The 27,729-nt window shown below is 39.7% G+C and overlaps 1 protein-coding gene across 4 annotated transcripts; it reads right to left on the bottom strand.

Annotated features, from left to right (window-relative positions):
* Positions 1-1,152: 1,152 nt before the first annotated feature.
* LOC131217524 (uncharacterized) lies at positions 1,153-27,729 on the bottom strand. 4 transcript variants are annotated; one of them, XR_009157265.1, is made up of 8 exons: positions 27,493-27,729; positions 19,584-19,649; positions 17,947-18,021; positions 9,708-9,837; positions 9,419-9,544; positions 7,955-8,127; positions 1,666-1,746; positions 1,153-1,568 (listed from the first exon to the last, which is right to left on the bottom strand). XR_009157265.1 is itself a non-coding variant. In XM_058212460.1 (7 exons), exons 1-6 carry the CDS (start codon positions 27,648-27,650, stop codon positions 7,984-7,986), a joined length of 699 nt encoding a protein of 232 aa, XP_058068443.1. In that variant the 5' UTR covers positions 27,651-27,729; the 3' UTR covers positions 2,759-3,504; positions 7,955-7,983. The 4 variants fall into 4 exon arrangements, 2 of the variants coding, with proteins under 2 accessions (XP_058068443.1, XP_058068442.1); XR_009157266.1 differs by having other exon boundaries at positions 1,666-1,732; XM_058212460.1 differs by lacking the exons at positions 1,153-1,568; positions 1,666-1,746 and adding an exon at positions 2,759-3,504.

Here is a 27,729-nt window from a genome sequence, read left to right as displayed (position 1 = left end):
CTTATTTACTTTTTAGCTGATAAGTAGGATGTTTACCAAACGTACTTATCTGCTTAATAAGTAGAAACCAAGATAAGCTACTTGAGGCATAAGTAGCTTATCTTAAGCAACAAATGATCCAAACGTCCCCTAAATATTACAAGGGCATGGGAAGATATTATAGGGGTTGGTAGTAATTTGGGAATTGAAAAAATATAGCTGTTGTTTAGCATATGATTGAAATTTCACAAGTAGCAAAAAATAATGGAGGGTATTTTGGCCTGCTTCTCTTTATTGTGAGTAGCCCATACTAGAGAGTTGTGTAAGACTCCATTGGGTGCGCCACACATGATCATTGGTTTATATCTGACCATTGGATTATTCAGATTGAGCGATTCAGTGGACCCCACTACAGTTGTGATTATTACAGATAAGTTTGGAGTGATACGCTTGAACCGTGGTCTTTATACACGGTCATTAAGCTGGATATGAAAACCTACGGTGTAAAGACCCTAGAGGGAAGAAGGGTAAGCTTCAGATTACACCGTGAAACAAAGACAATGAAGGACCCACCATAATAATGGTATAAAATTCACTTTGTATGTCAATTGTTCCACCGCATGCCAAGATGTTCAAAGGAAAATCAAGCAGGTCTAAGAGTCGGCTAGACAATAAAAAAGTGGGGATGTATCACCTATTGTTGAAAACGTTCCGTGCTCTCTTAGTGTAACATGTAGTCGCACAATTTCGCTCCCTAACTCTATGTGACTATACAGAGCAGGTTAGGTTTACTTGAAGATGTTTCAAAAACCCAACTTAAGATTGTGGTGTTATTTTAGATCAAAAGTTTTTAGATGCCAACTCATTGTGATCTGTCAACCATATAAGCAATACACATTGAGGGCCCGTTTGGATACCACTAAATAAGTTACCTTTTCAATTTACAGCAGTAGATAAGTGGCTTATTTCCGATAAGTTTGGTTTATGATTAGTATAAACAACTTTTTGACTTAAAAGTGCTTAATCACTTCAGTTGTTTTTTAAAGGTTTTCTACTTTTCATAAGTTGTTGAAGAAAGGCATCGGGAGAGACGAAAGAGAGGATAAAGCTGATAAGTATGTTGTTTGCCAAACATACTTATCTTCTTAATAAGTAAAAACTAATATGAGCCACTTGTGCGATAACTAGCTTATCTTAAGCAACCTATGATCCAAACACCCCCTTAATATCCACCATATAAGCTATATGCATTTAATCAAATCCAAATACCTAAAGTACTGAGCCACATAAGCAAATTCATTAAGCATTATTAAACTCCGAATTGGTAGCTGCAAAAGTTCAAGCCCGGATAGCCTGTCTAGGTTAGGCTTGTCCTGATCTTGTCTAGCTAGGTCAATGCCATCCTAGTCAGCCAAGTCTGCTCTTTGTTGAAACTTGTCTGATGTGGCAAGAACAATTCTGTTTGTTGTTTATTGAAGTCCATCTAAGTTTTATCTTTTACTTCAAAATACTTGAGAGCTCTCTGAGGCTCATCAGGCTATTCAAGTGAAATCCACTTAAGTCCATCATGCTTCTCCCCTCATATCCACCTTACAAAAAATAAAAAAATAAAAATTGGCTCAATAAAAACTTCAGTTGGGGCTATATAATAGGAAAAAAATAAAAGTATAATCATGGGATAAATACCTTAAAATTGAGTGTTGTGATCCACCCGAGTTTTCAATCATCACAATATTTCGCATGTCCCTTCATCCTGGTGGGAGGAACCTGACATGTTGGATTCAATATTAAAACAATTCTATGGGCCCCATGCATAATGTTTGTGTGTGTTTTCATCTCCATTGTTTCCTATATTGTGACCCACTCAAGTAGCGAATCAGGGAGGCAGAAGTACTACCCCTGCCTGTCCCTAGCAAGAAACATATAGAAGCTCTGAGGGGCCACCATGATGTATGGATTTTATCCACATCGTCCATCCTTTTTGCCATATCATCTTATGGTACAAATCCAAAAATGAGGCAGATCCAAGGTTCAAGTAAACCACACCACATGAAGCAGTGACTGATAATGATACCCACCATTGAAACCTTCTTAGGGCCCACGAGATAATTAAGTGCCATCCAACCTGTTCATAAGGTCACATAGACCTGGATGAAGGGAAAACACAAATATCAGCTTGATCCAAAACTTGTGTGGCCCCTGAAATGTTTTCAATGGTAGGTGTTTAATCCCCACTGTGGTCCACTTGAACTTTGGATCTGCTCATTTTTGGGCTTGTACTCAAAAATGAAATGAAAAACAGTAGGTGTTTAATCCCCACTGTGCGGTCCACTTGAGCCTTGGATCTGCCTCATTTTTGGGGCTTGTACTCTAAAATGAAATGAAAAAGTGGATAGATGGTGTGGATAAAACTCATATATCACGGTGGCCCCTCAAAGCCACTAGCTAGGTACAGGCTGGGGTAGTATCCAATCCGTGTCCATGAAATAGACTGATATTTTATCCGAGTTCTAAAGTTATGATTCAAATGTGATTGATGGATCGAATGTCATCATTGATGTCATGCTACCAGCAGTTTTGCTTTTGATATTTGTTACCAACTGCTTAGCTAAACGTGGTTTATGCCTGTGGGACACACAATCTGGACGGTCTGTGCTGACACACGTGTAAGCCGTGTGTTCGGTGGATGTAAGACAGCCACTTAACAATTGATGGCTATTGGAGCAGCATAGACTAAAGAAGGCACCAAAAAGCACTCACTGGTCCAATGTCAATTATCTTCTTTTCTTTTTCTTTTTTTCCTGAAAGATAGTCCAATGTCGATTATCTAGAGTAACGAGAAACGAAAACTAGCTTCATGAGCAGCAATCCTCTGCACATAAAGATGCATTGAGACAGATGAACAAACAGAGATACCGCCCATCAATTATTTTCGCTTTCAGAAGATAAGGTCACCCAAACAACTGACAAACGGGGAACTTGTTTTCTATCCATTACAGCATTGCAACCTAGACTGAGAAGGTGGTGGGTGGGGCTGGCAATGGGCCTGGCCCTGGCTGAGCAAGTGGCAGACTTGAAGAGGACCAACACCTGCAGTTAACAATTCAGGCCCGTGACCTGTCAAGGCCAGAAATTTGCAACCTCTAGTGGTGGAACCCATGCATTATCTGTCTGAGAAGGAAATAGAGCTCCCAAAGAGACACTAAAGAATTAAAATCTAAACTATGAAATGACAGACCGAGAGTTTCCTTCAATAACCAACTTCCACGATAATGAGCCCAAGAAAATTCACAGCCACTTCCAGAGTGAACAACTATGCTACATTTGGACCCACCTCACCACATGGCCCAGAGAACACCATCACAATCTCCCTAACATCATCTCTCAAAACATCACCAACCTAGAATGACCTGGGTCTCCCGTGGAGCGCCATCGGAATAAGCTTTACAAGATGGGCGGAGGTAGTTCCCACTTGGTTTGAGCTTTCTTCTTGAACACTTTTTCTTCTATCCCTGCTTTCTAGACCTGAAGAATATCTAAATAAGAAGTCCCCGAGAATTCAGATCTGACTAGAGCTTACAAGTAAAATTGGCCCCAAACATGTCAAGAGGTGATACCAAATGGACCTACCCAAAATGCAAAGGAGAAACAAGTGCTCTACAGTTCCCTTGCAAAGGAGAAACAAGTTTTGAAACCAGCATGTTGCGCAATGCATCGTTCACCACCGATACCACTACGTATCGCCCTGTATCAGGTTGTTTCAGACCAATATGGGCCGATACACCCATAATGTTCATGGGTGATACCAGTACGGATCAGGCAATGTGTAACGGTTTCGGTTGATACTTTAAACCTTGATTGGACACAAGAAGCAGATACTAGGGAAACGTTTGATTAAGCTTTCGGAGATTCTCAACGCCAAGAATTTTGTTTGACGTTGCCAGCCAAACAAAAGCTTTAGCTCTGGGCAGGATGGAAATCTCCCAGACTCGGGCACAAGGAGAAGAGAAGAGACGCATCACAAGAACAAATGGCCTGGAAGGACTTAGTGAAATTAACATCATAGTCCATTTCAACATTTTCCTATTCCCAATGGAACTAATGAAAACCTCATAGCCAAGAGAATCTCATTGCTATCAATTCATCATCTTTAAGGTTTCTTCAGATATTGTTCCGCACAGTGAAATCCCCAAGGATCTCTTACCAGTCCTTAACAAGCACATCTTTGCAAGTAGACAGTGAGAACATGGGATTGAAAGAGGCATCCAGAGAGGCCTCTCCAAGCCAATATCCAAACACATCTTATCACCATTGTTGATAGCAAACCAAGTTCCTTTATCAAATATGATGCCAACACTAAAGGTCCCTTACAATCCTCTCTTGAGCACCTACCCATGTTGCTTCTCACTCTCTACACCTCTGACCCTGATCTGTTTGAAGGCACACCAAAGACACCCCCATATTTATTATTCCCTACCTCCGCAAAGTCATGAAACCTTTCCCATATCTCTATCCCCAATTCCCTAGAAAGTTCTAGTTCATTTTCCCTAATTCTTCCCACTCCTTTGCCCCCTTTCTTTGGCTCTTGAACCTCCTTCCAATTCATGAGGTTCTCTCCCCTCCCAACGAAAATTCCTTCTCAACCAATCAACCTTCTTAGCCGCAGCCATTAGCACTTTGAAAAGGGATTGAAAATAAATTGGGAGTTTTGAGAGGATGGATTTTAAAAGTGGGTGTTTGGATAGAGGGGAATTAAAACATGGATAGTAAAATGTAACCTAGAATACTCGGGAAATGGAAAACCATCATCCAATGTTTGTTTTGGTGATTCCAGTTTTACATGGATCCCACATACTGTCGCCTCAAAGGGTCAGTTCGTGTATCATCTCAACCTCGGAAATGGACCTAACATCCTTTCTTGGGGAGAAATGGACATTTGCAGCTTTTGAGGAAAAGTTGGGAAATGGCAATCGTTTTCCAATGCTACCTTTCAAACAGAGGAAAAGTGGGGGTTTGTTTCCACCCCCACAAGCACACTCACACACACACAAGAAAACATAATCATACGTCCAAAAGATGACTATGTTTCCACCTTGCCAGCTTCAAATCTTAAAAAGAGATTGATTTAAAGTTGCTGCCTCTAAGAGGAAGCTCGAGATACCTAACACAGAGAACCATTCTTTTAGACACCATCTAGTCTGCTAACGATCGCATATCTGCCTCACTCATTGCCAACCTACTATGGCACTGATGAGGACATCCCGCGCACGCCGTCCACACGTGCACGCACACCACCCCCCGTCGCTCGTATGCTAGAAGAAGGAGGGCCCCACCGTCGATCTGGATCGATGACGACATCCAGGGAGGGCCTCTTAGCTAGATGACGAAGTTTTGATTCAAAAGAATGAGCCCGTTAGTCAAGAAAAGTCCATCATGGGATCTCATGATCGTGGCCCACTAGTCGAATTGATTTCATATTTTAGGTTTTGCTTATTGTTATTATTTAGAACATCATGAACGCTTTGAATTTCTTTGTTTGGTTTTTATTTTAGTTTACTTCATCGTTAAGTAATAGGTTGCGCACATGGCGCGAGTTTAGAGGTATAGGATTTTCCCTATAAATAGGCACCCCTTGTAGTTCTTTTGATTCATTGAAGCTTAATAAAAATTTTCGCTTTATTTTTTTGCTCTTAGTGAGTTGTGGAAGAATTCAAAAGTGGGTGCGAAGCCCTCACTTTTCGAAGGGCAAACCACGTGGTGTGAAGCCACATCTATCCTCATCCATCCCTACCCTCTCCCATCCATATATCTCATCTTCTACCATCATTATTGCTTCGAATTTTCCAGCCTTTTGTAGCTATTCATCCCCCTATAGCCAGTTTCCAGAATCTGGACCTGTAGGAGAGCCGAGACTTCGGCGGAGCACTACGCCTCGACCTGAAGTCGGATCGTCGTAAAACTTGAAGGGATTGGAGATCTCCCCTAGCCGACCAAGGCCTAAGTGTCACTTTGGGGAGGCGGGCTTCCATCACACTTGAGGCTATCCACCCGCGCACGGTCACCATCTGCACGCAGGAGCTTTCTCCGGGTCAGGTTTTCTCTTGGTTTTTCTCTTTTTATTTCTATTTCCTAAACCCTAGCCTTAGTTTGCATTAGAATTAATTTATTTGCCCATTTTTTCACCCTAGGGTTCCTTGAATTGAGATTGGGGAATCCCTTGGATTAGGGACTGTTTGCTATGCATGTGTGGTTGATTTCTATTTCCCTTTGAGCATCGTTTGGTCCATAATTTTTATTGATCCAGCCCTAACATGTGTAGGCCTAGACCCGTGCAGATTCCCCTTTACTTTAATGTTTGAACTTTTGTGTGGGATGTGAAATTATTATGTGATCGTTCTGCATTAGTCTGATCTAAGCCTGAATTCTTGCATATCATATTTAAATTTCATGTCCTGCATCAAATTTACTTCTGCCTACATTCACATAAAGGCCCGAGACTACTCCAAAACTTCTTTTTAGAAGCAGTGATATTTTATTGAAAAGAAGAGAGGTAAAAAAGGAGGCATCTACTCTCCAAATTCCCAAAAAGCTTGACCAAAAATCCAGATAACCAACTGAACGATTAGCAAGGAATTTGAGAGACAAAGCTCGGGCCATGACATCCAACTTCGCCCTCCTAAACACCTTGCGAGGGAGCAGATGATGATTATGGAAGCATCTCTCATTGCACTTCATGCAAAAAAGGACCACAAGCCTGCTAGAAGAAAAGTATTCCATCAAAATTTCCCTATATTACCAACTCTACCCCCATGCAACTGTAACAAAAAAAGACCCAATTGATGTCAGCATCAGCCAACGATATTGGAAGGTGCTGAAAAAACATTCCCAAGCCCAATTAACCACTTCAAAACATGTGGAACACCATTAGGGCCCATAGCAAAAGTTCAAGGCCGAATAGCTTGTCAAGGTCGTGTTTGTCTTGGTCTTGTCTAGCTAGGCCAATGTTGTCCCAATCAAGCCTAGCTATTCGCATTATGTATAGAAGAGATAATAAACTAAATACTTAAAATATTATCCCAAATATTCTCCAATTATTTAATTTAACTATTAAATAGTCAAGTCAGTCATGCAGCAAGAAGGAACACTCATAATACCGGAAATATTCAGCTCTTGATTATATAAAGCAAAATACAAATTCCATCAGAACCATACGGCAAAAGGACCATTTTATCAAAATTTTGGATTTCCAGAAGAGCCACGACGTTATCAGTTATCACAGTTCAATTTTGTTGCTTACACATCATGAATGCAATGGCGAGGATGACTGGCTTTTCAAAAATAAAGCTTTTGTTTTTTTCTTGAAGCTCAAACAGACACATTGACTGTAACAAAAAAAGACCCAATTGATGTCAGCATCAGCCAACGATATTGGAAGGTGCTGAAAAAACATTCCCAAGTCCAATTAACCACTTCAAAACATGTGGAACACCATTAGGGCCCATAGCAAAAGTTCAAGGCCGAATAGCTTGTCAAGGTCGTGTTTGTCTTGGTCTTGTCTAGCTAGGCCAATGTTGTCCCAATCAAGCCTAGCTATTCGCGTTATGTATAGAAGAGATAATAAACTAAATATTTAAAATATTATCCCTAATATTCTCCAATTATTTAATTTAACTATTAAATAGTCAAGTCAGTCATGCAGCAAGAAGGAACACTCATAATACCGGAAATATTCAGCTCTTGATTATATAAAGCAAAATACAAATTCCATCAGAACCATACAGCAAAAGGACCATTTTATCAAAATTTTGGATTTCCAGAAGAGCCACGATGTTATCAGTTATCACAGTTCAATTTTGTTGCTTACACATCATGAATGCAATGGCGAGGATGACTGGCTTTTCAAAAATAAAGCTTTTGTTTTTTTCTTGAAGCTCAAACAGACACATTGAAGAGCAACAGCATTGAAAATCCTTACTGAGCTTGGAGACAGCAATTATGGAAATCCTAGCTGATGATCATCTGGTTGAGGAAGGTGGCTTGCTCTGGAAAGTATTCCATTAGTTCATCCTTGGTCACCCAAACATGATCCTCGCACTTCCCGATCGTAAATTTGTCAGTACCAATAACTTGCGATTTGAAAAAGAACCGCTGTAGCAAAAAGAAAATCGGAAAAGTTAAGGAAATGAATGCCAGAGGCTATTAACCTGATTTAATGTATAAGAGATGCAGTCACAGTGGTACCAGTGCCACTGTAAGCTTATGGTGGTGCCAGGCGGACCACGCAGAAGCAGGGCCCATGTGATGTATATATCACAGCCATCCATCCATCCATCAGATGCGTCACCTCAATAACACTCATCATCGTCATCATCATCTAAACCTTGTACCAATTAATTGGGGTAGGCCACAACATAGGGAACAACGTGGGAGGGGAAGCCCACCCTTGATTTTCAACAAGACCTGCCTGAATTGCAAAACCATCTAATTTTTGGTCTGACCCTTCATCCAGGCCAAATGAAAGGTCTGAACAGCCTCGATTTAATACATGCAACATGATTGGCATTTTGTTTGGGCCCTGGGGGTATTCTAGGGTGATGTGTCTGATAGATGGGTTGGCTGCCATTAATGCATAGCATGGACCCAGCATCTGCCCAGTACCACTGGAATGCACCCCTAATGTATAAGCAGTTTGCAAGAATGTCTTCTGAAAGAAAACACAAGCCAGCGTACATAAAACATGGTTACAAGTGTGCATACACATGTACATGGGTGCGTACACTCCATAAATTGGTCTTATGGAAATTTCATCTATAAATTTCAGTAAGAATTGATGCAGCTCATTTTCTTGACAGATAAATTAAAGGCATTCAAGTGGCTTAGAATTTATTGCCATAAAGGTTAACATAAGTATCCTCAAGTCAAGGACACTTTTGCCATTGGCAGGTCTTTGATCCATCTAGAGGGTACAACGGGACTTTCAAGAACAACCCGGAAGCTTCTAAAGCAGTCCTTTTCCTAATGCAAAGGAAAGGGTGACACCTAGGACCTTAGGCCTAAAGGCTTTCGCGGAGGGTGGAAGAGCATGTTTTGGGGGGTTGACGTGAGGGGATTCTAGGCTTATCGAATCAGGATGATTCCTTGTCCACTTGTTTTGTCATTGTGTTTCATTTTTGTACTTGGTTTTAATAAAATTATAGTTGCCACTAACAAAATAAAATAAAGACAGCACCTTTGGGGGGGTGGGTGTGTGTGTGTGTTAACATGCCAACCAATAAAAAAATTTATTTTCTAATCAGCAACTTAACAAGGATGTCTCGTCAGCTGGTTTCAATAAACAAGCACAACCAATCCATCTAAAGTCACTGTTATCAACCACCACTTTGTACTTACGACACTGTTTGTTGACAGAAAATATGAAGCGGAGAACAAAGGCAGGTACCTTAAAGGGTGAAAGCTTGGACATATTTTCTGTTGATTGTACAGCCATATAAGCAAAAGGAGCATTCCCAACAAAGTATGTATGTGAAAGCTCTCCAATAACTGATTCTAATGCCGACTCTGCACACTGCAAATCAAAGGATTTGAATATCAACATGCAAAAGTAACAAAGTATGTATGTGAAAGGTCTCCAATAACAGATTCTAGTGCCAACTCTGCACACTGCAAATCAAATGGTTTTAATATAAACATACAAAAGTAACAAATGAAAGAAACATTGGGGCTATTACCTTGCGCAATGTTTCTTCACTCTCATAAACCTTTTCTGGAAAATGCCAAACAGGCTTCTTTGCAGGAGCCCCATATGTGCTACCATAGAGTAGAAGATACAGCCTTCTATCAAGTGCTCTCTTTAATGACCTTACAGAAAGGGGGTAGACAATTAAGAACCGAAAAGGAGAGTATTGTCAGTTACATGTATCATTTACCCACCATCGCCAACAAAACCTCGACAAAGAAAATCAAGAAGTATTTCCATCTAACAAACCCGCAATTTTTTTTTTTAATGACTTCCAAATAAGTAACCCTTTAAAAAATGATTTCAACCTCATGCTTTCTTCAAGAATCTCACCAATCTTTGGTAAAGCAATCAAGGTCCAATAAGCCCACAAACATATTTCAAGCACAACCCATCCTATTTATTTTTATCGATGTGAGGCATCCCATCTACACGCTACCATATGTGCCCACGTGGCACATGGGTGCAAATATAAGCTGTCCACCAGGTCATTCGCACCATGTTGATGCCTTGTAGGGTTGTCAAAAGGACAGGTTCAGGTCATTTCTTCATGTACCCATACCCAGAACCGCTCAAGGGGGCCAGGTCCAAATCCTGACGAGTTCATGTCTGGGTACCATATTTGAGGCCCAGACCCAGATCACAGTGGGTTCGAATACCCACGGTCTCAGATCCTTGGCTACAGGTTGGCTCTGGGGAAGTTTAGGGCATCTACACAGTTGACTACATCTGAGGACAAATTCAATAGCACACACAGATTAGATCATTGACACAAACAAGATGTGTAGACTCTACATGACTAGAAGTGCTCTCTTACACGCTTGTGGGACTAGCAAACCTCATTCAATTGCTAGAACAATTATAAATATTAATATTGCAATATAACTATTAAAGTATACCAAGTACCCAGCCAAACCCGATTAAAACTAAACACAGATTCAAACCTACCTGACCCAATATTTCTTATGAAGTCCATGATGGTGGATCCCAACCCGGCCGGATTTTTTAAACAAGTCCAAGAATTGGAACTAGACCCATTTAAATAGGGGTCAAGTACCGTGTCCACAAGGATCTACCCGTTGACAGCCCTATGCCCTTGCCTAAACTCAGGCTGCTCTGCTCACATGGGCCAGTGTTAAAAACAAATGTACAATTTGGAAAACATGGCCAAGTTCTTATTATCCAACCATCTGTTTCATAATCTATAGCCCACCTAATCAGTGTACTGACCAAACTTTTGGGAGACTGCATCTCCATGATAGGACACCTGACAGATGGCTGGGTGTCTCACCCACGTACCAGGTGGGCACACCAAACCTCAGTATTCAAGGTACAATAATATGTAACATTGATATTAACGTGTGTGCGAGCACAAACACACACATACTGGGTGGGCACAACAAAACCCAGTATTTAAGGTACCATAACATATAATATTCATATTAACATGCGCACATGCCCGTGCTCACACACAGACATACAGAGAAAATAATGAGTTATTTGCAAATCTGCTTCTCATACCATCTAATGATTAGTGCATCCTCCAAAACGCTATTAAATCTCTCTTCTTCTTTTTTTCTGTGCGTGTGATGAGTATCAAGTTTTTATTTGGTAAGTAACAAAATTACCAAACAAAGTACAAGGCAGAGATTGCCCAAACATAAGCCAGTCACCTGTTCTTTAGTTAAAGCATTAGGAGCAAGTTATAAAAAATGGTTACATAACGGCCATAAAGTAACAGCAACAACACGGGCCATTACACGATACAGGGTCATAACGGCTCATGTTGAAATTTCCGGTCCGTAAAAGGCCCATAACAGTGTAACAGTCCATTACAATGATGTGTAACGGCCCAAATTACATGTTGGGACTATCTAGTCTGTGCAGTTGGGTCTTTAAATTAAGGACCGCTGTGAAAAACTAATGCTTTTAGTAACTGCTAGTTTCACAATGCTGATCACACCTTCCAGGCTTTAAATTCATGGACACAATTGTCATCATGCAATATAGGAAAGCTTCCAGTTCAGACGAGGATCTATGGTTCAATAATTCAAACCATCTATTTGTTGCATTCCCCTGCATATGGATTGTGCCCCAAAATTCTACGTGCATCACAATGATAACCTTTCGATCTGTGGCCCAAAGTAGACAGCATGTGAGAGAACTATAGCAAAGGTTTACTTTCAAGTGAACAAAGTCCAAGATTGCTCACTGAGAGATCTTTGGGGAATGGACCATCCATGGTGGTCTGCAATGAACCAATGGTCTATGCATTCTGGAACAACAGCCCTTCTATTCAGCGTATGCATGTGTGCGCACGCACGCATTTAACTATAGGTGACTTGGTTGTGGCAAGGTAACCCAAGTGGTGAGATAGGCTGTAAGATATATTGCTAGAAAAATCGTTCTTTGGTTCTTATTCATGCTCAAAGTTGAAGAACATGAAAACTCGACTTGAAACCTAGTTGAGTCTAGCCAACTCAAAAACTTGGGTGAAACTCGCATGAATTTTTCTGAGTTTTTTTTTTCCCCTTTAGTAGTGTTATTGTGTTAAATATTTAAAAAATTACAGAATAACATACAAATAATGTTAAGTTGTGTCTAATCGAGTTTCAGTTTTCTTGAGCTTTAACCAATTCATGACCAGATCAAGTTTTTTCTCAAGCCTTGGTCAAATCTAGTCGAGTCGAGTCAGCTTGAGTGACTCAAAGTAGATGTTTTTTTTTTACATGTCTCTAAACTATCCTTATGCTCATCATTACCCCATTAAAATTTCATGCATAATAATATAAACAATCTCCTTTTGAGCTTTTGTTTCCCTAGCAAAAGAACTACACACAAGGGCTAAAGCGAGAACATGCTAGACATCGTTTGGTAAAGCATAGGCACCAACCAATCCGGCCATTGTATAATGAAGTTACACCAAACTGGGGACAAATTATAAGAAATCATGAACAACGCCCACCCTATGATCAACTCTAAAAGGACCATGAACAACAATCAATTCGTAACGATGCTATACCAAGCTAGGATCAAGTTTACAAGGTGTGTGAATCACCACCTCAAGTACATTGCATTCAAGATGACAACTTCAATTTCCCGCCATCACTATTGAACAAAACTCCAAGTTCGTGTTCCTCAACTCCACCGCATTCGAGCAACTTTATTTGAACATGGATTGCTCCATGAGTTCTTGTATCTATGAACGACCTTATAACCTCGGTTGATGATATTAGATTGCTCCGGGAAAAAGAAATCATCGAAAGCTCGACCACATGCGACAACACATTTCAAGAGATTATCTTGAAGCTAGCCAAGGGCTTGTCTTTCGACAAAGATGATAATCTTTGTCGATTACAATAGGAATTAAACAATTATTACATAGTAAGCAAAGACGTGTAAGAGGAACGTGGACAAATGGTATTCGAAACTATGTAAATTCATACTTTGAGAACCCTTGATCTATCATAAACTCGTTATAGGAATCGTCATCTTAGTCATGATAGTAACATAGTAACATATACCTATTACGTTGTGCTACTGATCTATAATAGCGAAAAGCATAACGATATCTACCCATTATATTGTGTCATCGATCTACAATAGTGGAAAGTAGAACGATAGCTGCCTTAACCAGTAGCTTATTAACTAGAACCAATACATTCATACAACTGGCCACCAAGCAATGTGGGTTATCTCTTTCTCCATGCAGGCATATCCATCTATTAAAAAAATGTGGCATTATAACTTCCGACTGTCATATCTTTAAGACCAATTATCATTTTCGTGTATACAAATTATTGAAAAGCAATCGACAAGCTTTACGTCGTGGCCAACCACCCGAGGTTCATTGGCCCCAAACAACCGCGTAAGTTTCAATCATTGCAAGTATGTATTCAACTGATCTGCTCTACTATGAAGTTCGTTGATCCACCTCATTCATGTATATGCTCATTATCCAATCCTTCCACTGTTATGGTTATCCACCAAAGATCTATATCCCATGCTAATTAAATAGTGGACCATCAGATCTAAACCATCATATCATCATCAAATGTGACCAAAACAATAAAATAGAACTTCAACAATTGAAAAACTTTTAAAAACTATTTAAAACCTTTTGAGTATGGGCTCAATGAAAAACCATTTGATGAATCCTTAATCTAACCAGATCTAACTATTAACATGTCCCTCGGTAAACCTAGTAGATCCCTTATTGGCTCATGCAATAATCAACAGACCCTACCTAGCTATACCCACTTTTAATAGCCTCCCAGTAGCCTCCTAAAGAGAGTAAAAGCCGTTTGATCAAGATCGTGACCATTATACATCCTTAGGTATAATGATTAATCATCTTTCATGCAAATCAAATCAAACCACTCTACTAGATCGCAACCATTATACATCCTTGGGTATAGGGATTAATCATTTTTCAAGCAAAATCAAACCAATGGGTCCCCAAACTAGTGACTTGAACTCAATCCACTAATACAAGTGCCCTCAATGTTGTAGACTGTACATTTTGACCCAAGTCGGACCCCTCACACAGGATGACCATACATCTCATGATTCTTAAGCAACTCTTAGATGACAAAAACAAGGATTTTGGACCACAACTAGATTCTTAAACCTATAAAATAGAGAAAATGAATTGTAAGTTTTAACATAAAATCTGATTTTGACTGCTAAAATGATTGAATTTGCGAAGCCGTTTGGAGACCAATAAACCTTTGACGATTGGCCAAGACGTAGAACTTGTCGATAGCTTTCCGACATATATTGTATGCACGAAAAGGATAATAAGTCACAAAGTTATGGCCGTCGGAAGCTATAATGCCCATTTTAGGCCATTTGCTCCCTATCAATGCCCCTAAGGCTAGACCTCCATCAAGCCATCTTTTACATGTCCTACATCATATTGACTCCTTTCCATCAACAAAGAATGACTCTAATTCCCCATTTCATTTGGAGAATAGCCTAGTAAGTGCTTCCTCTAGAAGATGACATTAAATGTATCTATCTTTCCTTTCTCTTCCCCATTCATTCTTTTAATCAAGGGCTTTCTCTATGAGATATAATTAACAAACTCAAATACAAAAACAAAAGGTAATAAGAAAAACTATCTTTGTGGCAACTAACCATAGAATTTTTTTTTTTCCAATATATGGGCATGCCTACATAAAGAAAGAGATGATTTGTACTACCTAATGACTATTTAGTGGTACATGCCATATAAATGTGTACATTCGACTTACTACTAGTTAAGACAGTCATTGTCGTATTTTCCACCCTTTTAGATTGATAGCACAACGTAATAGATACCACTACTGTTCAACCAAAACAATGATTTCTACCATTAGTTTGATGATAAACCAAGTACTCTCGAAGTACGTATCACAAACCTTCTACTACCATCTGTCTACTTTCCTCTTACACATATCTTTACTTACAATGTAATATCGTTCAAGTTCCATTATAATTGACAAATATTATTAGCTTTATCGAAGAACAAACCATTGTCTTTACTTCAACATTATCTCTGGTTGGTTCTGTCGTATGTGACCGAGCTCTTGATGAATTCTCTTTTCCAAAACAATCTAACATCATTGAACAAGGTTATGAGACTATATATGAACATGATGAAAGAACTTATGATACCACCTACATCCAAATAAAGCTACTTGAATGCAATAAGGTTGAGGATTGTAGACTTGAAATTTTATTCAACAGTGATGGTGAGAAAATGAAAGTTCATATTCTTATATGCAATGTCCTTGAGGCTGTGGGTTCGCACTTCATTCAAACTTGATCCCAACCTAATATGTCACCATCATAAACCGATTGTTGTTCATCGTCTTCTTAAAGTTGATCATATGACAATAATTATTTATAATTTCTTTTAATTTGTCTCCAGCCAGGCATATCTTCATTGCACATTGGCCAGATCATCTAGTGCCCATGGTTTATTGAGTGACTTGGTCCATAGTTGGACTTTGTACCATGCTTTGTAGAACCACATTCAACGTGTCCTTGCCTTTAGCTGTATATAACACTCTTTTGTTAGTGAGGCAAAAGTTCAGCAGAAGTGTTTATGTCACTTTGCATGGAATTTTAATTGGGTAATAATGAGCATAAGCATGCTTTAAAAACACAGGAAAAAAATAGTGTTCTAAATAGCTACGCTATGTAGCATGTAGCTCACGCTACGTAGCTCATGAAAATAGCTCAAGTCACATGTGGCCTACACAACATGCTAATCTACATACACTATAGTAGTGTGGTTTTCTACAGTGGATCATCCTCAGTAAAGCTGTCAAGACAATGGTTCAGAATCACAAACCATGCAACCACATGGCAAAGGACCATAACCGGTTCATTGAGTGACAACATCAGAGTCTAACTCATCCATAGATTTAGAATGCCAAGTGTACCCTCTAAAAAGAGATGAGTGGGGGGCTTCACAGCACATGTCCAACATCACACAGGTGTTTAACATATTGGGAGTTCACGAAGTGAGCACTACGAGCTTGTCATTGCCCAGAAATCATATTGGTCCACCAATCATGTCGGAAACATTTGCATGTTAGTTGCTCATTTTATTATAACCATCCGATTTTCTTGTGTATGAACTTCAGACCTTTTCTATTAGGATCGATCAGTACCACCCATTAAGTTGGACATCAATAAAAAAAATTAATCCAATCCTTGTAACTTCCAATCAATGGTAGATCCCATATTGTGAAAAAAACCCAATCCTAATTCACTTTCTTGTTAAACTAGTTCTAGATATATTTCACATGGAGTAAGACATGATGGACATAGATATCCAAAGATGCAAATCTGAGTTATTCATCGCAATCACAATCGCAGACTAAGTAGTACGAGCAGTACCTGTACAACTATGGCTATGACAATGGGTCTACCTTGGGCACTAGCTAATTTTATTCAAGTTTAACACAGCAAATGCCCAGTGCCAGTGAGGATTGTGTTCAATCATTCTCGGCTTTCATTGACATGGTTTTTCCATATGGTTATTATGAATATGCAGCACTAGTTCCACAGCTAGATGACAACGATGTTGAGGTTGTGTAGCTACAGGCAGCAGCATTTTCTTTTTGCTAGTGACATTGTGAGTAATATTTTTGTATTTATGTTCAATATCACTTCATCACTTATGGATTCACTTCATACATTAACATTTTATGGACCTATACTATGGTTGTCTTTGGTAAAATTGTTATATAAATATCAATATATAATTGTCTTGACACTTGCTTCATGCTCATATATTCTAATTTATATCAAACCATTGATGTTAGATATTTTGAATATTAAATATAGGAATATAGGAATTTTAAAGTCAGTGTAAGCCTTTAAGGTCAGTAATATTATCAGGCAACCTGCCAACCTGCTATGAGCATTCTTTTTTTTTAAATCTCTAGTATTTCACATTTTTTTTCTTAAAAAAAATAATAAAAATGACCATTATGGAGCCTTAACAGCTGCTGCGGCCCGTATCATAAACAACAGGCCATTGGCATTGAATACCTTGATCAAGAGCATCATTGTTTACCTAATAAATAAAAAAACAAAGAGAATGAAAACTCTCTCCCTAAGAACAAAACTAAAATCTGTGTCAACAGTGGGAGCAACATTCCTCATTTCCTCAATTACGCACACCACACAAGCCACCATGGGCCTGGATTACCCATCACCAACCAAAGGGAAACCAGATGCCAAATTACTGCACAATAAAGTGGCAAAATATGGCAGGAGAAATCACCCATTTTTAAGCTAAAGCGTCAACAGTATCACTGGCTCCCTAATCAATTAAAAAGAAAAAGAAAAAGAAAAAGGAAACTGTCTCCCTGAGAATAAGACTAAAAACTTTATTAACAGTGGGACCAATATTCTTCAATTACAAGCACACAAACCACCATGGACCTGGATTTCCTTTTGCCAGCGAGGGGATACCATCATTATCATCATGGTCTTGTCACACATTTGGGGTTGGTCACTGAAGAATCAACCACTTCTGAAAGAAATCACTCATGTATAATGCAATGCTTCTTTCCAAAATATGAGAACCACTGCCAAAGCAATATATCAAGCTTAAGCTGTATTTCAAAGAAAAGACTTGCATATTGGACTTGAAGCTAGCACTGAGGCATCAAAAAGTTGAAAGGAAATAAAACATAAACTCGCTAATAAGTAAAACAAGAATATTGCACCTTCTATCATTTGCCTTGTCAGCTTCAGTGATCCGTGGAGCTGGTACATAATCAATCTGATAGTCACCTTTTCCCCTGATAATCAAGTGAATGGTTTTATTAAACTTTTTACAAGAGTATTTAATTATCTAACCTTTCACATGCAGAAAAGGAAAATATGAAAAACACTCAAATACCATTAACAGAGAAAGCACAACAAAATCCGCATGTAGAGAATAAATGCAAGAGGTTCAGTACTATTGCACGAAACACAGTGACCAGGTCTGCAGATCAGTCAAGATTTGGTTAGACTTCATCCTGTTACTTGATGCAAATTGGATTCAGAAAATGCATGTAGATCATAAATGCTAGTGGTTCAATACTATTGCAGAAAAGATAGTAATAAGGTTTCCAGTTTGGTTGAAATTGGGTTTGTTGAATTTCATATTGTAATTTGCAGCAAATCACCGAGATTTGATTACCAGTGAACTGCGGATCAATTCAATTTCCTCATTTTAGTGGTGTAGTAACCATGTTATGGAATACCCATCATGCAAATTATCAAGACATGACTAGTAAGTTACTTTAGCTTCAAAGTAGAAGCTAAAAGGAAAGGGAACAGCTTTGCGTATGCTACAGCACAAATTTTCATTTGGAGTGAAACATTTTCAAGAGAGAAGCTAAGCCAGCATTAAGAGGAGAAGCAAATGCTAGTTACAACTTACAAGTGATGATGGTGACGATGAAAGCAAATGCTATTTACAAGCTCAAGCATAAGTAGAAAAATCAATCCTTTACAAAGATAATGAAAAATCCATCAATGCCTTCACTTTATCGAAATTCATATTTTACTCTAGTAACACAGTTGACAAGGGAAAAAGAAAAAGTGATTTCATTTTCTAAATGGGTATGCTGCAATTGGATTCTTGACTGAAATGTTGTGGCCCCTATGTCCAAATGCTAGGCCAAGGGTATCAGCCACCCAAAACCTCTTAAGCGACATGTTAGTGTCACTGAGGAGCACCCTCCTCATTATTCCATGTTCTATTCTGCTATCAACTACATAAATTCTTCTGGATACCATTTGCTATTCTGCCATCATTGGCATAAATTCTTATGGTACTTCAATTCAGTAAGAAAAATGAGGTTTTCTAGCCCCACACGCAGCCACATGTCCATCCATCCTCACATGTGTAGGATGACATCCAAGACGTGTCTCAGTTGGGCCCACCATGTAGACAATTTGGCAAAAAACTCCAGCTGTTTAACTATCAAGTAGGCCACACCACACACATACAAAAGACGGCCAAGAAAAATCTTGCAAGTTTCTTTTAGACCATTCCTTTTTAATACATGTGTACCTACCTGTTAGTTTAACAGCCTAACATTTGGCTAGACGATAGAGACAGTAGGTCCCACTTCATACCTGACTTAGACGTCCTAAATATCTGCCAGGTTGGGACATATTGCCACTGTAGATGTGTGCATGTAGTGGGGCTAGCGAACCCAACAAAATATTTATATGGAAGAAGGAAAGTAGATTTATCCTAATCAAATAAGAAAATGAAATTAACTTGCAGAAAACCATGTTTACGAGATCTCAGGATAGAGATTGCATCAATGATTCTAAGCAAATTGTAAAGAGAAACTGAAAGTACTTGGAATCAGATCTGTTTAAGACATCACTGGGATATTTCCGTCGGTATTGCTGACTCCACCGGAACCTGATACAAAGCAAATCACTAATTAGTCCTCATCTACATGCTTCCACAATAGAAATTAAAATTTATAATTTAAAAAAAAAAAATTTTAAAAAGAAAAAGAGTAAGGAGTAAAAATAAAGCAGGTATGGAGACAACATGAACTGAAGTCACTGTACATAGGGTCCAGTGGTTGTTGAATCTGTAACTGTGTTGGACAATGAGGACAAGGGTTTGATCTAAGCTTACACACATAAAAGGAAAAGAAACAAAAGAAGGGCATTACAAATGGCCCATGATGCAAAAATCCCAGTGATCAGATGATGTGGTGTGGGTTACAGGCAGACGGAAAACTATAACAGCTGACAGCTCAAATCTTACAAGTAAAACTCCAGTAACCTAATGTTCATGAGTCAGGGCCATCTGAAATTACAAATCCAGTGCAATTACAATGGGCCCCACTAGATGCTCTTCACCGATCACCAGTGGATGCAACATGTAAGGTGCATGGCCAGTGAAGAATAATATTCAGTAGATGGACTGCTGACTCAAATCTTTCAAACTTAGGAAGGAAAAAAAGGGGGTATTTGAGGATCTTTTCAAGATTGGATAATAAGCCAATCATGGTTCATTGCAACTCCACAGTAGAAATGGGCGTATCGTCAATGAATCTGGAGCAATGGTATGGAAAGTACTGTGATTGAATAAATCTAGTATCTGACTAATGTACTTCTCCTTCTGAATCAGGGCCATTGAAATACTCCAATCTTCACCATCCATTTGGAGGACACAAATCAACAGAATTTTCATGTACGGGGTGGTTTTTCTACTGTGGATCACCTGCAGTAGGGCCCTCAAGACAGTGGTTCAGAATTACAAAATTACAAACCGTGCAACCATGTGGCAATGGACAATGACTAGTTCATTTTGTGACCGCGTCAAAGTCAAACTCATCCATAGAATGCCAGGTGCACCCTCTAGCAAAAGATAAGTAGGGGGCTTCACAGCAAATGTGCCAACATCACACAGGCATGTGAAATATTGGAAGTTAACCAGGAAACGAGCACTACGAGCATATGATGGCCCAGAAATCATACTAGTTAAGATAATCCAATCCTAGTGACTTCCGATTAACGCAAACGGTGGGTCCCATGGTGTGAAAAATCTAGATCATTGACTATACCTTCTTTAATCAAATATGGACCATTCATTTTGTTGATCAATAATCAAATTATTATGATTGTTTGATCAGAGGAATTCTTGAGAAGCACAGACAATCAAAGGTCTTACAAAATCGACAATCAAGATAATCATTGGAATCTTTTTCTTGACAACAACTTAGACCTTCTGTGCAATTGGTGGCCAATAAGACACTTAAGATTGTCAAAGCCAGTTATTGTTCATCAATCGGAAGTTAGGACCTTCTCCAATGAAAGTGATTCTTGTCAGATATCGGCAATCCAAGGAGAATGTCAAGTGATAAAGAATCTGGACCAGTTATCTGACCATTTTGTTAACAATTTAGCAGTCCATTCTACTGACAATTGATTGGATGATAAGGATTGTCCAATCAAAATGATTGTTCGCCACATGACGGATGAGCCATTCTAGCCAACTCAACTCAATTGTAATTGAGACGAACTACCCTTTACACTGCTTGTCAACTGGGTGCAAGGATTGTCCAATTAGAGGTGATTGTTGAAAGATAGGCAAACAGTGATGCAAGGACATGTGATGGCCTGACCCTAGATGCATACATAATCAGGTTGAAGAAATTCAAAATAATAAAATTAATCAACTAACTACTTTCAATCAAAGGGATTAAGCAAATCTCAACACATAGATGAAATCATTCTGTCAAGATCATGCCCATTAGCATAAAATCACGTAAACGGTAAAAAAGGAAGGATTTAGGGATATGAGGATATCCCAGATCCACCATAAGTCAGTCCATAGTCAAGTTTGGATTTGATTCTCCTAACTAGCCATCCCTCTTTTCCATTCAAACCAAAATATTCAGAGAGGAACGAAAGAGATGAAGAAGAGATGGGTTCGAGATGAAAGAGAGTATGGATTCTTGGGCATCAAAGAAAAGAAGACGGCTGATTCTTACCTTTTCCCGCACCTCGAAGATCTAGAAAGAAGGAAAATCTGAAATCGAAGAGGAATTCTCAACACCCAAGGGCCAATACTGAAACTCTAATCTCTTTGGTAAAAGAGGAAGAAAACATATGAATTCTCATTCATTCAATAATAAAATAGGGTTTCTCACAGTGTATATATAAGCCACGGGAAAAAACAAAAAGTGCACTAAAGCGCCTTAAAACAATGAAAAAAATAAAAGGATGCCTAAAGTTAAAACACTCGCACGACAGGGTATGAAATCCACGCCATGGGCCTGCGGTCAGGGTGCGGTCATGCCGCTCCGGCACTCGTAGCACGTTAGAAAATGGGTCCGATGGACCCGGTGTCCATCCACATCAACTCCTCCACTCCGGTACTCTATCAGTGGTGCCTCCTCCTCCGGTACACTCTAAAGGATGCACCACCGATGTCCGCATCAAACAGGGAAGCTGAAACAGATATGATCCTTAAGGTATTCAAGAAATTGATGTAAACACAAAAGGCGCCGAGCCGAATGAGAAAGAAATATGAGATCTCTAAGCTATCTTCAGAATATGTAAGAAGATTAAAGGAAGAACAAAATGGAAGCGAAAAGCAATTAGCACTCTTGAAGTGCTCGAGCCAATAGCAATTAGCACTCTTAAAGTGGGAGGTAAGATAGGGGGAGGAAAAGACAATTTGCGAGGATGTGGTGCAGCTCTACAAGGACCTCTTGAGAGATGAAGCATAAAAGAGAAGCCCTAGAAAATCCATTCTCCAAGTCAAAGCGATGGTGGAGTCCTTGGGGATAGATGAGGCCCTAGGGCCTGATGGCTTTTCAATGGCCTTTTACCAGGTTTTCTAAGATATAGTTAAAGGTGATGTGATGAGATTCATGAAGGAATTTTTTAAAAGGGGGCGTCTCTTGGCAAGTTTAAGGGCTTTGTTCATAGACATTATTTCGAAGGTGGTAGGTGCAGATAATTTAAAAGACTTCAGATTGATAAGCCTTATCAAGGGTATGTACAAGAATCTTGCTAAGACTTTGGCTTCGAGGTTTCAAAAGGTTCTTGATAGCGTCATCTCAAAGAGTTAGCGTGCATTCATTGGAGGAAGGCGGCTCATGGATAGTGGTCTCATTGCCCATGAATGTGTGGACTCTCCTCACAAGGAAGGTGCATAAGGAATAGTTTACAAATGGGACCTGGAAAAAGCCGATGATCACATCGACTGGGAATTTTTCAATTACCTTATGGATCTTTTGGGTTGCAGTTCAAAGTGGAGAGGATAGATGCGAGAGAATGCATAAAGTTCGCTTCTTTTTCATTATTGGTGAATGGTTCCCTCAAAGGCTTTTTTAAAAGCACATGGGGCCTTAGGCAAGGAACCCACTTTCACCATTTCTTTTTCTGGTGGTGATTGAGGCATTGTGTAGGATGTTGGCAAAAGGGTAGGAAGCCAATCTCATTGGTTGATTTAGAATGACAAATGTCAGCAAAAGGGTATGAAGCCAATCTCATTGGTTGATTTAGGATGGGAAAGGTGACTCCCCCGATATCTCACCTCTAGTTTCGCAACAACACCTTGCTTATGTGCGAGGCCAATCCAAGTGCAGCAGACAACCTAAAGAAGATTATCAGGTGCTTCGAGGTAGTTTTGGGGCTGAAAGCGAACGCGACAAAAAGCAAGATGCTAGGGATATGCATGCAAAAGGAATAGTTTACAAATTAGACTTGGAGAAAGCCGATGATCACATCGACTAGGAATTTTTGAATTACATGATGGATCCTTTGGGTTGCAGTTCAAAGTGGAGAGGAAGGATGCGTGAATGCATGAAGTCTGCTTCTTTTTCAATGTTGGTGAATGGTTCCCCCAAGGACTCTACCACCGCTTTGACTATGGAGATTTGGGGAAATGGCTAAGGAGATTTGGGGTCAGAAAAAATCCTATGTGGATAGAGGTTATTAAGGGCAAATATAGATGCCGGGAAGGAGGTTAGTGAGTAAAAGCCTTGTCCATCCACAGAGCTTCAAACATTTGGAAGCCAATAACCAACATGAAGAGCAATCCATACGAGGGATTGGTTTTGAAATCAATAATGGAGAGTGTGTGGTTTCGAGAAGATGCATGGTTGGAAAAGAGGCCACTTCAATAGCTGTTTTCGCAGCTAGCGAACCTATCTCCGCAACACAACATCCCAATATCTTAATGCTTCTCCTGTTTAGGTGGATTTGTTGCCTGATCTCTTCCCTGTGGAAGAAATATGCTTGATGAGGAAATCGAAGACTATATTAAGCTACAAGATCTCCTTCAGAAGTGCCACCCGGTCCATAAAGTTCAGGATAGAATGTTTTGCAAGGTGGATAAATCAGGAAGGCTCTCGGTCTAATCCTTCTACAACATGATTCGGCCCATGGGAGCAAAGGGAAGCCATGAGTGCACCTCTTTCATTTGGTCCTACGGTTGCAATGAACCATGATTAATCAATGAAAAATAATTACAAGTTTGGTCTCACCCTTTACGTTAGGAAACCAGCTAAGCACCTATTGGATGTTGTGGTGGAAAGAATGGAAAGAAAGTTGTCGGAATGGAAGAGCCATTACTTATTCCCAACGGGTCGGATAACGCTTATCAAAGCAGCAATATCAAACATGCAAGTAAATACGTCATCCATAGCTTGCAAAAACTCGGGTGAGATTTCCTTTGTAAAGGAAGGGAAGAGAGGGAAAATTTTCATCAGTTGAATGATGGTGTTCGATTGGCTTGGGCACAAAAGAATGATAATGTTAGATAATCTTTTTAAAAAAAAGATCTTTGGTGCTACACAATATATGTGTGGTGTATTGTGGATGTAGATTCAATTGATACCTCTTCATCCATTGCACTTATGCCCAAAGTATTGTGGATGTCAATAAGGGGATTGTTCAATGTCACATGGGTGATGCCAGAATCAATTGGAAGTCGCTTTTATGCCTAGTACGGAGTCGGGCTAAGGAAGGATAGAAGCGTGTGTTGGAGATTGGCTTTATTAGAAGGTCTATGGGTCTTATGGGGGGAGAGAAATGAAAGATGCTTTCGAAATTCAAAATCTTTGGCAAATGAAGCGACGAATCGGGTTAAGCTTCTAGTGGCGTAATGGGATTATATGTAAACAACTTGGCTAATAGTGAGTTTATCTCTAGGTTTAGGATGTAATTTCTGGTTTTCTTTCCTATCGTTTTCTTTTCTTTAGTTTTAGCTTTGTATCTTGCACCATCTTGGTTCTTCTTTTATGAAAGCATCATTGTCTTTCAAAAAAAATCTAATGTAGGACCCACGTGATGGATGTTCCAAATTAAATATTTGATGTTTTATATTCGGGATGGAACATGTGTATGTGTTCCAGTGGCAATCACTAAGATGGTTTCAATGATCAAATCAAAGTGCCCTTTATAGAGTGGAATGATGGAACAAGATTCGTGCAGCCAGCCCAATTAGTTGGGAATTGAGATACAGGCACACAGCACATATGATGGTCATGATGATCCAATCAAAGTGATTGTCAAGAGACATGCAATCAAATTTGGGTACCACATGATGATCTACATAAAGGGAGTAGGTCGTTGCTATTTGCTCTGAGTGCTGCAAAAGAACCTAAGCCGCTGCCTTGCGCTCGGGCTTTCTTTCTTAATAAGGTTAAGTAGGAGAAATGTCGTAGAAATCCATGTTTGTTCATTGGAGGCAAATTTCAGATGCATGATTGGGACCTCTCTACACAATAATCAATTTAGACTGTCAATGTTGATGGTCATCAATTGGATGGGCTAGATCATCCAACTAAAGTGATTCTTAATGGACATGAACAATTGATGTGGACCTCTCACTCCAATCATAAATTTGATAAGACTAGCCAAACAAGAAAATTGTCAAATGGCAGAACTAAAACAGTAAACCCAATTTCATGAAATCAACAATTCATGAATTGGCTAATTCATGACATCCAAACGGCCACTTCGCATGTTCCTCATGAAAGTTATCATTTTTTTTTTTCCAATAAATTGCAGAATTGGAACCCTGAATTGGAATTATCTTAGGGGCTGTTTGGATGCCTGTAAAATTTTAAGTTTTACTGACTTTACACCTGAAATTCTTTTCAGGTGTGAAGTGTTTACAGCTATCCTGTTTGGCTTTGGTTGTAAAGTCTTTATAGGTAAGCAGTTGTCTATGCTTACTGGTTAGAGGGTGGATATTCACAACACACAGAGTTTGGAGCAGTAAAACCCTCCAAAATCTTTAAATCAAATACACGAGATTGATATAAGATGGGCCATTGTGTTGAACCCATCTTGGTGAAGTCTTGGGCCGGTTGTTAGGCTACACTTAACATAAAGAAGGCCAGAAAAGTGGGTCCACTTTTTCAAATGTCCTTTCATGCAGAGAAACTACTGAATACAAAGATCTGGACATAAAATATTAACAAATTAATAATAATAATAATATGTTTAAACATAATGTTTCAATAAACAAGCCATTCCAAGGAAGTGGGTCACACCACAAGCAACAATTGGGATGAGGACGCTCACCATTAAAAACATGATTATTTGTGGGGCCTGCCATGTAATGTATATGCCATATGGACGCAGATTGGGTACAACACCTGCCTGTCCCTAGATAGGAACAAACATGGGCTCTGAGGGGTTACCATGATGTTTGGGTTTTGTCCACACCATCCATCCATTTTGTCATATCATTTCAGGGTACAATCCCAAAAATTGAGGCAGTTCAAAGGCATAAGTAGACCACACAGTGGGGATTAAACACCTATCATTGAAAACTTTTTGGGGACCACAGGCGTTTTGGATCAAGATGATATTTGTGTTTTCCCTTCATCTAGGTCTATGTGACCTTATGAACAGGTTGGATGGCAATTAAGCATCATGGGGGGCCCTAGGAAGCTTTCAACAGTGGGTCCTGTTATCACCACTGCTTCCTATGGTGTGGATGTGGTCCACTTGAGCATTGGATCTGCCTCATTTTTTGGGCTTGTGCCCTCAAATGATATGGCAAAATGGATTAAACCCATGCATCATGATGATCCCTCAGAGCCCCCGGCCGGCGGGGGTAGTACCCAATCCACGTCTATTCTATCTAATCTAGTCAAATGATTCAACTGACCAGGACGATTGGGGATGTAGAAATCAAGCCATTTCAGTAGTCAGGTGGGCACACCATAAGGAACAGCTGCGACGGGTATGCCCGCCACAAAAAATGTCCGGATTGTTGTTGTAGCCCGCCTGATTCTGAGATCGGCCTTATTTTTGGTGCTCAAAGATAGAAAAACAGTGACCCAAAAATAGACGGATTGGATGACCTACACAAATCACGGTGGGCCCCGCAAACAGTGCATGTGCACCATGTTCCTCTTACAACAGTGGAGGACACCGTACCCTTTCCTTCTTCTTCTCTTCCAATCAAAATGGGGGCGAATCCTTCTTCCAGCACCACTCCAAGCAGAGCTGGTCGCCGGAAGCAGGGAGCTAGAGAGAAGCCTCCCTGCAATCCTCCCATCATACAGATTTTTCAAAAATATAGCCGTTAGCCTGTAACTCCATCACCAGTAATCTGAAACATGGCATTCTGCCTTCACATTGCAGGTAACAGCAATAAAGGCATTACAGACTGTAAATTGTTTACAGGCAATTACAGGCATCCAAACAGCCACTTATTTCTCAAAATGGGAAAAGAAAACGGAAGTAGAAATCAGAAGATGAGAGAGGAAAATTACGAGAATTCTTGGAATGCGTAGACAGTAGGATCGATCTTCGGAATGACAATGGGCAATCTCTCGAACAGTACGGATGCAACGATCTTCTCCGCAGCAGATGTGCAGAAGCCTCGTGTTTTCGGAGATAGGAGAATCATCGAAGCAGATCTCTGCAACATTTCTCTGCTAAAATGGTGGTTTTTACTTCTTCTCAGAAAACCCTCGTAAAGCCCTAGTCTGCGAGAAATGCGAACAGCA

Source organism: Magnolia sinica, chromosome 10 (assembly GCF_029962835.1).
Source record: "Magnolia sinica isolate HGM2019 chromosome 10, MsV1, whole genome shotgun sequence".
Taxonomy (NCBI): Eukaryota; Viridiplantae; Streptophyta; class Magnoliopsida; order Magnoliales; family Magnoliaceae; genus Magnolia; species Magnolia sinica.
The sequence above is the reverse complement of the archived record's forward strand: the minus strand, read 5'-3'. Positions and strand labels throughout refer to the sequence as shown.

Bases quoted from the DNA above. Each gene is read 5' to 3' on its own strand.
- LOC131217524 (XM_058212460.1), bottom strand. From the start codon at position 27,650: ATGTTGCAGAGATCTGCTTCGATGATTCTCCTATCTCCGAAAACACGA. The intron at 19,650-27,492 runs GTAATTTTCCTC...GCTTTGTATCAG, and splicing joins TACGCATTCCAAGAATTCTC to GTTCCGGTGGAGTCAGCAAT. The intron at 9,545-9,707 runs GTAATAGCCCCA...TTTGATTTGCAG, and splicing joins GTGAAGAAACATTGCGCAAG to TGTGCAGAGTCGGCATTAGA.